Source organism: Magallana gigas, chromosome 3, assembly GCF_963853765.1.
Source record: "Magallana gigas chromosome 3, xbMagGiga1.1, whole genome shotgun sequence".
In the NCBI taxonomy this organism is placed as follows: domain Eukaryota; kingdom Metazoa; phylum Mollusca; class Bivalvia; order Ostreida; family Ostreidae; genus Magallana; species Magallana gigas.
In genome coordinates this window covers 36906487-36919854 of record NC_088855.1, presented here as the reverse complement: position 1 = coordinate 36919854, position 13368 = coordinate 36906487, and the positions used below count along the sequence as shown (strand labels likewise).

The 13368-nt window shown below is 33.1% G+C and overlaps 1 protein-coding gene across 1 annotated transcript; it reads right to left on the bottom strand.

The window, feature by feature from the left end:
* Positions 1 to 1230: 1230 nt before the first annotated feature.
* LOC105343162 (angiopoietin-related protein 7) lies at positions 1231 to 12593 on the bottom strand. The gene is made up of 6 exons (XM_011450411.4): positions 12231 to 12593; positions 11994 to 12012; positions 3695 to 3813; positions 3307 to 3403; positions 2351 to 2515; positions 1231 to 1796 (listed from the first exon to the last, which is right to left on the bottom strand). The coding sequence occupies exons 1-6, from the start codon at positions 12537 to 12539 to the stop codon at positions 1558 to 1560; spliced, it is 948 nt and encodes a 315-aa protein (XP_011448713.4). The 5' UTR covers positions 12540 to 12593; the 3' UTR covers positions 1231 to 1557.
* Between the last annotated feature and the right edge of the window lie 775 nt (positions 12594 to 13368).

The window sequence follows — 13368 nt, the reverse complement described above, 5'->3', positions numbered from 1 at the left end:
CCGACAAAGTTATTCTCAGCCAAACATCCCCACCAAAACAGGAGAGTAGAATGTTAGAACATTATAGTAGAGCGGAAAATGTCAACAACTGACTATGGAAATGGACAGGTATGGCATTAAAATCCCAGAACTCAGTGACGTTGGATGGAATACATCACCAATGAACACCTTGTCATCTTGATACACCATCGTATATTCAGCAATCCCAGCAAAGATGATATTCACGATAAGATAGTGCGATTTATGCTTACAAAGAAGGTAGGAGGAGCCCTACTGAAACTGAATCCTGTTTCATCAAGGATAATTTAAGTAAGGGTTGAGACCAAATTTTCCTGAAAACAACCACCATTCAAGTAAAGGCAACGACAAACAACACAGATGAGGATGAGATGGAACAACTTAAAAGATGGGAAGAACATCTTCAAGAGGAGCTAAATCGCACCAATAGACCTACCAGAGCGTGGTCCGACATTGAGCAGCAATGTCAAAGATATTACCGAAGCAAATGTCGCCATTGCAATGACATTACAAAATGGGAAGGCTGGTGGAATCGACAATCTACCTTCAGAAGCCTTTAAAGTTCATGGACAATGTCGATGTCCTGTCTATGTTATGGCGCCTATTTCTCCCCATTTTTTCTCACCGTGGTAGAATGGGCCAGGTCAGCATATTGGGTCAGGTCAGCATATAACAACTTAACCGGCTCACAGTGTGTACTGACATCATGTCTAGAAAATCTTCGAAAAGGCCTCTCTCTCTCTCTCTCTCTCTCTCTCTCTTTCTCTCTCTCTCTCTCTCTCTCTCTCTCTCTCTCTCTCTCTCTTTTAAATCAGGTCTTTGTGAACAAGTGCATAAGAAACATCCATGGGATAAGATGACCGGATACCAATAGCAACGCAGACTTATGGAGAAAGACCAATCAGCAACCACTAAAAACAACAATCAGAACACACAAATGGAACAGTTCAGGACACACTTTAAGGAAGCAAACACAAACTTCACAAGTTTTAGTGGAACCCACAAGGACAACAAAAGGTAGGGAGACCAAAGAATACATGGTGCAGAGTACTGAAATACGACCTGAAGAAAATTGGCAAAACCTGTAGTGAAACAAAACTCATCGCAAAAGACAGAGATCTAGGTAGGATCTGAATAAAATTTTTCTCAAAATAACGACCGCAAGTTTACTTTTCATTTTTATTACATAATAGTTAATAGATTTTTGTGCTTTAAGACATACAGTAAAAAAAGAGACACAAAATCTGTACAGAGTTGCTGTTTTTGTCCCTTTTTGCCGATTTTATACAAAAAGAAAAAAAAACACATGACAAATAAGTACAAATGGAGAAAATGTGAGGTAAAATCTAAGATATCCCTAATGTCACGTCTTTTGTTATCCGATGAAATTCACATCTTTTTAAGGACTTTGATAATGGAAAAACCTGACAACTTTTCTCCATTTTGGGAATCTATCGGAACACATCGCACAATAAATAATCAACAATTCAATGGGTACTTCAATGTCGTCTGCAATGCCAAGACTTTTTAATTTATATTCTATGGTTTTCGAATCAGCATTCTGACTTCTTTCATAGAATATTCGAAGCCATGCCAACTAAGCCAGTTGATTCCATCAGACCTGTTTACGTTTGCATACTCCCCGTTAAGATTGGCCTCGTGGCAGTATTTGTACCACCAACCGCCTTTTCTGAGAGAGGCGCAGTTGTCACCCCACTGATCGTTGTCGGAGTCGTAGGTGCTGAAAACCAAGCCATTGTGGTACGCCATGCTATCTCCTGAAAACCAAAGTTAATGTAGAAATTTATGTGTAAACAGTTTTCTAAGCGCGCTTGTTCAATCCAACTAAGGCTTTATATCTCTATATAACTACAGACATTTGTCAAATAGATAAATGTTAACGATTATTAAGGAATCGTTCTTTGAAAACTTCAAAATTGCTAGTTTTAATCAGCAAATTAAATTATTCCTTGACGACTAAATGCAAAAAAAAAAAAAAAAAACTTACGAAGGGTCAAAGTCAATTACTATTATAATCAGAGACGCATCGTTGGAAACTCACGGCCAATTCTGCAATACGCGCTTACTGACCGTGGATTAACTTATTCATCTTTTTTTTCCTTTTTTCATGAATAATATCATGCTCTTTTTATTGGTTCCTTTACATATTTATGGAGGAAATTTTACCAAATCTGTAAATCCCTACGCAACAACGGCATGCTTTCATAACATGATCGTCATTTTCATAACTCCAAAAACCAACGAGACATGCATTTTCATTGATGTTTTGAGAACAACAAATACAGTGAGACAATGTATAAACAATTGTTACCCGCGTCACCAGTATATCCAGAAACGACAAGTTTGTACTTGTTGACCTCATTGTCTACTGTAAATGTCCTGTATTCCGCATACTTCCATATTCCGGAATAATCCAATAGTTCTATCCTCAAAAGCGTGAGACCGCTGGTAGTAAGTAGATGGATGTTATCATTACCTGACAATTAGTGAAACAACAGAACACCCATTAATATTCTTTCCAGACACATATCAGTTAATATCTTCATTACGCTGTACAGCCATACGGCTCCAAAAGCAATCAGATGACAAAAGGATATTGCATATTTTGCATGGATAGAGCATTTATCTATTTTTTCAACTGTAATTATTTTGAAATATTCCTATATGGTCCAGTAATGAGTGTTGCATACATCAATATATCACAGTGATCGTCCCAATCCATTTGAAATCTTTTTCCTCATTGTGTTTTTTGTTGTTTTTTTTTTTACTAAGAATCAATGTTTTGATTAATGCACGAGAAATTTATACCCACTGAGACTTCATCTGAACGCTTTTCCATACTTATGATAAATCCTTATTTTCTGCAAAATATAAATGAGAAGTATATTTCTGACTCAGTTTATATAAACTAAAGAACTATTTTACGAGTATTAACCTAGACACATATTCTTCCCAAGTCTGCTCAGCTCTTTACAGACTACCAGTATAATGAAGTGGTCACCGATGCAACATTGTTAATTATGGTCCTGAATGACTTCACCGAACAGAAATTACTGCATTTTGTGTTTGTGATGTCGGAAGTCTAAATTTGTGAAAAACGGATCAGCTTATCATGCAGAAACCCTTGACTTGGGATGATGCTTAATGATGGCAGATGGTGTTTGATATGGGATTGGGAAAGACTAAGAATTGTTTCAAATGATTTTAATCTTCATTCGAATTATGTAGACGCTGTGAATCTTTTTTGATTGGGATCCCGAGTCTCACCAAGCCAGAACTCTGAGGTCAAGGAACCAAACCCGGACTTGTAGCTGTTCCAGTTCCGTTCAAACATTACAGACCCGTCAATCCGGCGTTGAATAACCTACAATTAATTAACAAACCCGTTGCACAGGGGCATCGTATCCGCTCTACACTCTATGACATAAATAAATAATACACGTGTATTATTTATATATATGTCATAGAATGTAGAGCGGATACGATGCCCCTGTAACCGTACAGGTGATTGATATCTATGTACAGCAAAACCCGAATATAGCGAACACGAATACAGCAAATTTACAACTATAACGAATTTTTATTCATGTCCCAGCAAAATTCTTTTATAAACTTATAGAGAGTTGCCTTATATAACGAAAACGACTGTACTTACTGTCCACCAGAAGTCCCCGTTATTATAACACTGTACTTGCATTGGTTGTCCATTCACGGTCAGGGTTTTGACTCCGGGCCACGCTTCATACGCAGACACACAGTCACAGTCAGGGCAATCTGTACGAAAAATTAAAGGACATAGAGAGCTACAAATTCAGAATTGGATTTGATTCAGTTTTCTCAAAAACACCACAATTAATGAAATAATCAGTCACATTAAGAAAATAAAACTCAACAAGCATTCTGAAAGTATTGCAGAAGAAAAACACGTCCCCTACCGACATCCCTATTTTCTTACGTTAAAGGATTTTGTTTTACGTGCTTGCTAAATTTGTTTTGAGCAGTCAAAGATATTACGTTTTCTGTCAAATCATGCAAACATTATTATTATTCATTGATGAAGTTTCTGTGGATTAAGATTGGTTATTTTGGCTCGTTCAAACTCCAATAATCCATATTTTTATCTCGCACATAATTTTAGATAAAAACTGTGAACTTCACATTAAATGTCTTTCAGCAATGCGAATATGTCATGTTTTTAATTATCTGAATAATATCTCAAAATATGCGTGTATTGGATGTACGTTGGTATCTGCCTGTGGGATACAAACGAATATAAATCCAACTTAATTCGAAAGGTATAATTATTCCCATTTGATATTAATTTAATTAAACATCACTTGCAACAGTAATTGCTTTGTTGAACGGAATAATAATGGTAGCAAAGTTAGATCTACGTCAGTGATAAGAAATAAGGAGCACCTCGGAAACATTGATTTTTTTTTTTTTGACGAACCCATAAAGTTACACGTGTTCTTCAAAATAACTTTGTCCATCACCTGACGATCAATCTAAATCAAAATTTTAACTTTCTAAATATGACACTGCAAGTTAAATTTAAAATCAATTTTCCAAACCATTTACGAAAAAATAGTGAAAAACAGAATAGATAGAAGATGACACTTTCAGGTAAAAATGGAAAAAAAGGAGATAAAAACTATAAATTTCCTTCGTTTTGGTAAGGGACTGATAACAAAACGGCAAATGTCTGTAATGTCGAAAACGGATTTCCTGTTACATGTACAACACATAACCGTTGTATAAGTTAATGCGTTTGTCATCGTCCTGATACTAGTAGGATTTTATTCAAAATTTTAATATGTTGTGTTAATATCTGAGGAATAATGCATTGAAAATATCTCTCAGTTTCATTTTCCCAACTCTTAAAAATCAGTTCCGAAGAGGATGGGGGAATAAAATGGCGCAAATGCCCATTCGGTTTAGTCATGAAATACAATTTTGAATTTATTTTTCCCAATTAAATCTATTCAAATATATTATAATACAAGTTTGCAAAAGCACAATTTCTAACTACGTGTATATTCAGTTTTTGATATATTTAACAAAAGAGAAGAAAAAAAATATTGCCTGAAATTTTGGTGGTATCGAATCCATAACATAAAAACCCTAGATATTTAAGGTTAGCTTATGTCAGGTACTCTAACCACTGAGCCATTTTAGACACAACAAAATAAGCTGTTTAAATAGTATGTGTGACTTTGGCCACGAATTTACGGACTTGTATTATTTTTCAAAACGTTGAATGTTGAGGTACAAAATGCAACTTTTAATGTATAGCGGGTTATCTCTCCACGTTTTTTTTATTGAAATCGGTTTGTTTTCCATTAGACCTTATTTAAACTATGAGAAAAATATGGAGCACAGACCCACTCTATAAAAGAAAATGCCTTGAAGTTTTAAAAAATGACACTATTTGCAGGTTTTGATACGTATACGCCTGTTTGAGTCAACATATTCCAGTTTAAAAATCAATGATATGTTAAATATATTGTTTTAAATGATTTAAAAAAAAATATATATATCAGATTTATTGATATTTTGATTTTTCAGTAGCTTGTCCGACAGTGTGTGGGCATTTTACACGCCTTATCCACCCATCTTCTTTTCTGAATACTGTAGTTCAACTAATGTTCGTGGGCATCAACTGTTTAACAGTAAGATTTCGCTGACCCTCTCAATGGTATCAACAAAAATTGATGCACAGCGTATAATGATGAAGCTACAGTACCATTAAAACTTTTCTAATACTTCCTGCATGTACATCTGTTACATTTTAAAATTAAAATAAAACATTAAAATGCTACTTTAACTGTCACCTACGAATAATTTGAACCCAACCCCCACCCCCACCCCCCCCCACCCCCCCCCCCCATTCCACGAAAATAAATAGGAGATTTGGGGATTTTTTTTCCGGACACATCTCGAATAATTGCAACAAAAAGTAATCCTAATGCTTGATGCAAAACTGCACCACCATATTATGTAGTCATTCGCCAAATGTACTTTCATGAAACAAATGAAGAGTAACTTAAATAATTTGCTTTTAAGAGTGTGTGTGTGTGTGTGGGGGGGGGGGGGGGGTTAAAAATTACAACAGTTCAAAGGCCGTTCTAGGCTGTAGTCACACATAATAATTAAACACTTAGCAAATTCAAACACACACTTGTACATCGAAGTAAAACAAATGGAAATCCATATAAGAAATTAATTTGAATGTTGTATTAAAACCTGGATTGTTCTCACCCCAAAATAATCAAAACATTTGGTTTCTAAACATGGTGTCGTTAAGAATAGATCATTGAATTAGTATTTGCATCTAGACGTAAGATAATATCGAAAGATTAACACATTAACAAACAAATACAAAACCTTGTTGAGCCTGATAAGCTATCTAAATTACTTTCACAACAGGAGCTATTTTCTACGAAAGCCCATTGATTTTACACATAAAAAAGAAAACAGAACTCGCTTATAACCGCGCGTGACTTTTTGCAAAATAATGCCAAACCCTTTCCGAGTAAATCGGTATAATTTTTAAATAGAAAAACTTTCGCCATTAAACGCAAAACGTGCGCAAATGAACGTTAACTTTTGGATAAAATGTGAAACTAAAACGAATAAACGTTTAATACGCGTTGCGTGAAACTGCCGTTAACTTAGGCGTTGTGTTTGCAATAGCACACGAATGTTAAAAATTCAGTGAATACTTTTATGCAAATTTGAACTATATATGATAAGAGTAAAATTTGGCCCCCATAATTCGCCCTTTTTTTAAGTGTTTCGGGTACAATAAAAGGTTAACTAATTTTTTAGAAGAGTTGTTATAAAATATATTTTTCATCTATTTATTTGATTTATTTGCACTCATTGGCAGTATATGACGTCAGAAGTTACGCCATTTCTATAATTCAATCAAAATCAGCCAAAAATTGACATTTTTCTTATCTATTTACGATTGGGAAATAGAGAGCGCATGCTTGAACAATGAAATGTTTGTTGTCTTTTATTAGTCTTGGCTAGATACATCTCTGATTAAAATATTTTATTTGTTCAAGAATGCGCTCTATGTTTTCGGAAGGAAAAACTGCTTGAAAACATGCTGTTTTACGCTAAAAATGCAAAAATGGCGGGAAAAGGTTGTCTTTACTATGTCATATTTCTAAATTGTGGGCACTTGAACCAAAATGAATATTATGTAAACACATCACATACATATCTGTACTAAGAAAACAAAGAATGATAGTCAAATGATGATGTTCATTTTAGGGGGCCATTTTAGGCCCTTATCATATATAGTCCTTTGCGAATTTTGCCTCACCGATACCCTGGGAAAAAGTCTTAACATTTATCACACAAGTTAGGACGTACATGTAGGAGTTCCAAAGACCCTCAAATGTGATAGATAATTGTTCTTAATTTTGTTTAGCTTGATGGGACATTGAAAAGAGAACCATGTGATTTTTAGCCATCCTGAATACTAGTAGCAATTTCGCAATGAAAGGGCTTGTCGATATGATCATTTTGTTTAATGTTCAATTGTAAAAAAATTGAGATCTGTATATCAAAATATCACGTGAACTGCACAAATTAGCCGTCAGCCGTCCTTCCATTGCTTTTTTTGTTTGTTTGTTTGATTGTTGTTATTGTTGGGTTTTTTTTTATCTTTTTACTTTGTGAATATTTACTCCTTAAAGAAAGAGGAAATTGATCTATATATGACATTGATAAATTTTTAAGCAAACATCATAACAAAGTATATCAAAAGTATAACTAAATTTAGAAAGATATTTTTGAAAATTAATGCAAAAAAGTGCTGACTTGAATGCCTATTTTTGACTCGGTATTGCTTTAACGGCTGTAAATGTAACTATCTTACTTTATATATCGAAATAATATATCTGGCTTGAATTTGAGAATTGATTTATGCTTAGAAACCTGCAGATATATAAGTTTATGGAATTAATGTGATGTTTGGGAAGGAAAGATGCAGTACATTCTTCGAGTAATTTTGATGAAGAGTTTATTGGAAATTGTACTGTATCTTTGGTTGTTCCCTCCAATGTTGCTGGACCATATTAAAGAGTGATTTTTTGAGTGCGCCATGTGTCTTGATGATAAAAAATATTGGTGTTCACTTTTAACGCACTTTGAAATTTTTTCCATTAACGCACTTTGAAATTGTTGTTAAAAAAGCATGGACGATGCAACAATACAGTTTAACATTATATGGCGACGACCCCCCCCCCCCCCCGTTCGCTTTCATTGTAAAGCTTGATGCCAGATCATTAAGATTCAAGGAGAAGGTTAAAAGAGAGGTTTTCAGAAAGCAATGCGTGGTAAAGGTAAAATTTTCAGTTTGTTATTTCTTTTGTACATGTATTTTCCTCAGTAAAATATCCATCCATATTTGTAATAAAACAAACAAAAAGTAATCATAAATAAATTTCATCCCATTTGCAGTTGGTTCCTTTAATTTGAGAGGGTTTAGTCAAAACCAATTATCATTGAAGAAATAAATCAATGTAAACCACGTACTGCATGTTTTGTATCTGCATATTAGTATCGATATTGCAGGATTAATTTTTTAAAGCACCCGGATAATGAAGCACTGTGGCAACGTACTTTGAAAAAATTACGCACTTTGAAAAAAAATTTCAAAGTGCGTAAAATTTTGGACAAAATTAACGCACTTTTAAAAAAAAATTTCAAAGTGCGTTAAATTTTGGACCCAAATAACCCACTTTGAAAAAATCTTCAAAGTGCGTTATGAAAGTACATCAACATTTTTTAGTATCGACACTCTTAACGCACTTTGAAAAAAGTATTTTTATATCACAATTTCTGGAAATGAATTTCTAATTTTTTGATTGTATGATGATTTGTTAACACTCATGAATCTAATTTAACGTATTTAGAACGGGGATGGGGGTGGGGGTTAACCAACGATACAGGTCGAATACCAGTGCATCATTTATTGATTACAAGAAGGAGGTCCCCTACCCTTCATTTTTCCTTCCATAACATATGATAGTCTGCAACTTTGGTTAAACATTTAAGATCGGAAAAAGAAATATGATCTGTATAAGTACGTACAGTGTTATTGAAAAAACGAGATGGCCGAATAATAATTTCTCCAATGGTATGTTAAAGAATCTATGTGTTTCAACAATAACCCTCTTTTCGTATTCTAATCAAATAAATCCCTTCAATAAAAGAATATTAACATTGACGAACATTAAATTATTATAAACTTAAAAACAAGCAAAAGGATGTGGGTTAATTTTCTCGCACTGATCTTTTAAAAAATCATTATTGTTTTTGAAAAACAAAACTAAGGTATCCTTTTTTCACATCATATTTGAAATAAGCCAGTTGAAATATATTATACATTGATCTCCATTATTCATATATATATATATATATATATATATATATATATATATATATATATATATATATATATATATCATATTCGTTCGGGCATAGCCTAATATACTAGATAAGTATGAGGCGCCGTTTTGATATTTTTGAGGTATTTTCTGATATCAAAAAATAAATATTTGATATCAATAATTCGAATTTTTGATATCAAAAAATAATTCTTGATATCAAAAATTAATTCTTGATATCAAAAAATCTATTTTGTGATATCAGAAAATCATTTTTTGATATCACAAATTCGAATTCTTGATATCAAAAAATGATTTTCTGATATCACAAAATAGATTTTTTGATATCAAGAATTAAAGTTGATTTTTGATATCAAAAAATTGAATTCTTGATATCAGAAAATCATTTTTTGATATCAAAAAATCGAATTCTTGATATCACAAAATCATTTTTTGATATCAAAAATCATTTACATTTTCTGATATCAGAAAATCTATTTTTTGATATCAGAAAATAAGACTTACATAAAATTACTATCAACTTAATGAATGCTCCCTGTAATGCAACTTTTGTTATTTGTAAGAAAATGTGTTTCAAGCCTGTAGATGTTTCTTAAGAATAATAATGAATGCCTTATTTTAAACCTGGTTTCATTCTGGCAAGTTTTGCCACATATACCGGCAATGATCAACACTGCTTTCTTTGCGATTTGCTGTGACTTTTGAAAAATAATGGCTTCGCATAATATAAAGAGTTATGCAGGCGTACAGTTAGTGCTTTCAATATATAAGACCAGAATTATCAAGAACACTTATTAAATTTTACATTAAAATAAATAAAAGACAACAAATATTTAAATACAAATCTGGCTCTGTAGTTCGGCAATTTAATTTTGGGTCGAGGGAGTATTCATTAAATAGGTGAAATTTATTTGCCATTTTCTTTAAATTTCTGATATCAGAAAATATAATTCTTGATATCAAAAAATCAGTTTCAATTTCTGATATCAAAAAATCATTTTCTGATATCAAAAAATCGAATTTCTGATATCAGAAAATGATTTTTTGATATCAGAAAATCGATTTTTTGATATCAGAAAATGGATCGTATTTTCTGATATCAAGAATTCGAATTTTTGATATCAAAAAATCATTTTCTGATATCAGAAATTCGAATTCTTGATATCAAAAAATCATTTTCTGATATCAGAAAATACCTCAAAAATATTAAAACGGCGCCCCATAGATAAGAGGTAAATTTGCTGCATACTCAAAAAAAGGAAACTGCAGTTGCTAAGCGATGAAGTTTATGTCATGTTGGATAATTAAAAGCTCCCGAATTTTTTTTTCTGTGTAAATTGTCGATATTGTCTTCTGAGAAAAGGAAAAAATTCTCATCTAGAAACTCAGTTTATCCAGTTAGCTGAGAATGCAATGAATTCTTCTTTAAATATATCACATTAAGCTAAACAAGATTCAAACAATCAATTATTGTATATAAAACTATCAACTATTTTCACTAAACCATGAACATTTTTCAAAGTGCGTTAATATCGACGATATCAACGCACTTTGAAAAAAAAATATTTTTTTTCAAAGTGCGTTGACTTGGTCCCATAATAAACGCACTTTGAAATGTTTTTTCAAAGTGCGTAATTTTTCAAAGTGCGTTGTAACAAAGCACCAGTGTAAAAAATATTTCATATCATTTCAAAATAAAAATTCAACCGGAAGAAGCGACCGGATTATAGAAGATCTACTGAATTTAATTGCAACTTCTCCGGTCTTTCCGACAATCGGTAGAAAAGTCGAACCTTCATTAAACATTGCAATAAAGAAAGGATAGTTTCACATCTATTGAAATCAGTGCTTAATATAATCAAATCCAGCCTCGGTAAAACTACAATTGCTTAATTGTGTATCGTCGTAGACATAAGAAATTAGATTTTGTACAAAAATAAGAACTGTAGATTAAATGCATTAATCAATGCGTGTAATTGCAAGTATATTCAAAGTCGTCATACCAAACAACGGCCTTTATTTTTTATCTGATTCTCTTTGGAGGAGAGAGCTAAATGGACCCTGATCCGTGGCCCGAAGTCTTGTTACCCAGCTATGGGATCGACCCAAACCTTGTATTATTTTTCAGCAATTCGTGGTTGCAACACGAAAGAATTTGAATCAGAATCAAAAACTTATCAAATTCTACAGCCGGACTGATTTGATATAAATTAAAAAAAAAGTAATTTATGAAATAGAAATATCATATATCAATTAATGCCATTATTTGAGAGACATTGGTATAGTTCCTGCGTCTTAAAAGTGAAATGTAAAAACTAATGGTAACCCCTCAAAAAGTAATTGATCATAAGTTTTACCAGCATTAACTCTTCAATTATCATTGCATTTGAGGTTCACATTACGTCGCAATAACGGCTAACCTATAAGTTAACAATAACAAGCGTTTTTGTTCAGTAATGGACTGTCTAATAGAATTTACAGTTAATCTTAAGCTAGAAAATTAAGAATTTGTGAATTTCAACTTACCAAAAGTTGTCTGCAAAATCTGAAAACGCAAGAGGAATCAAAGTACTGTATATTCAACAACATGAAAATTATTTTTACTACTTAATTATAGTTAAAAGGACAATATTAAACACATTTTTCTGCATTTGGATGACAACGCATAAGAGCTGAAACGCCTAGCTAAACGGTACTTTTATGAATGAATTTAGGTCTCTAAAAAAATATTTTACATGTATTCACATTTAATTTAATCCATACCTTTTGAAAGCGCTGACATTGAGGCACAGACTGATTAACCCATTGAACACTAAATTCCGTACCCCACAGCCTACAGACTTTGGGCGTGGTCTCGCACAGTTCTATCCCCGCGCAAAATGTAGACTGGGCACAACTATCAGCGCAATGAATTAACGCACTCCCTACCGAAAAAGTCACTTCGAACTCGCTGATAATATCAGAACTAGAAATCATTGCAACAGTGGAGGACTTTTGAAACTTAAATTCTCGTACGTCAAGGGAATATACTGGTAAAGCAATGAGCGACATAATTCCAACCATAGCTATCATTTTTAACACGGGATTAACGAACACTTTAGTAGAATTTCGTGTATAACTAAAGTTCGATTTTTTATCGATCCTCATAGCTACCCCAGATCACGTGGTAAGAAGATATGGCGATTGACATCATGTTACCTATTTCTTTTTTTTTTTCAAAAAAGGAAATAAAAAATAAAATTACATTTCAATTTTCTTTAACGATAGGAATCCGTCGGTCATCGATAAACAACTTTTTATTAGTTTTCAGGGTGTTGTATCACCTTCCCAAGTAAGAACCTCGTAAGTTGTAAGAACTTGTGTTCGAACCATTTGTATATGTTTATGCAATAAAATATGTTCAAACCACCTCCCCAAGTCAAGGGTTTCTGATCCGCTTCGCTTTGTGAGAAGTGGAGCGGATCAGATACCCGTGACTTGGGAAGATGATGTTGTATCTCACTGAAAATTTTTCTTTGCCTCAAACGAGCGAAAAATGCTGATATATGCTGGGTCTGAGACTTGTTCGTGCTGCTAATTTTTTTTTCGCTGCTCTTGTCTACAGAACAAGACTATGCAGTAAATATGCAAAGTACAGTAAATGACAGAAAAATTATCTTTTGTTCTTGCATCACTGTTTCTCACTAAATACCGGTACTTTGATAAGGGTAGGCTCGGTGAAGTGACATTATCAGAACCCAGCCTCTAGCAATAATGATGCCATATTTTGCTTTGGACAACAGAGAGATATCATATTGATTTCCATTTGTAAAACCAGCTCCTTGGTATAGAAGTATTTGATGAGTCTCTGTATACGGGCCATTTATTTATTTTTTTCGTTGAATGTTCTCTGGTTCAGTTC

Excerpts from the sequence above, each read along its gene's own strand:
- LOC105343162 (XM_011450411.4), bottom strand. The coding sequence starts at position 12,539 with ATGATAGCTATGGTTGGAATTATGTCGCTCATTGCTTTACCAGTATAT. Across the intron at positions 2,516-3,306 it reads GACCTCAGAGTTCTGGCTTG|GTAATGATAACATCCATCTA; the intron begins GTGAGACTCGGG and ends ACTAATTGTCAG. Across the intron at positions 1,797-2,350 it reads TGGATATACTGGTGACGCGG|GAGATAGCATGGCGTACCAC; the intron begins GTAACAATTGTT and ends TTTGGTTTTCAG.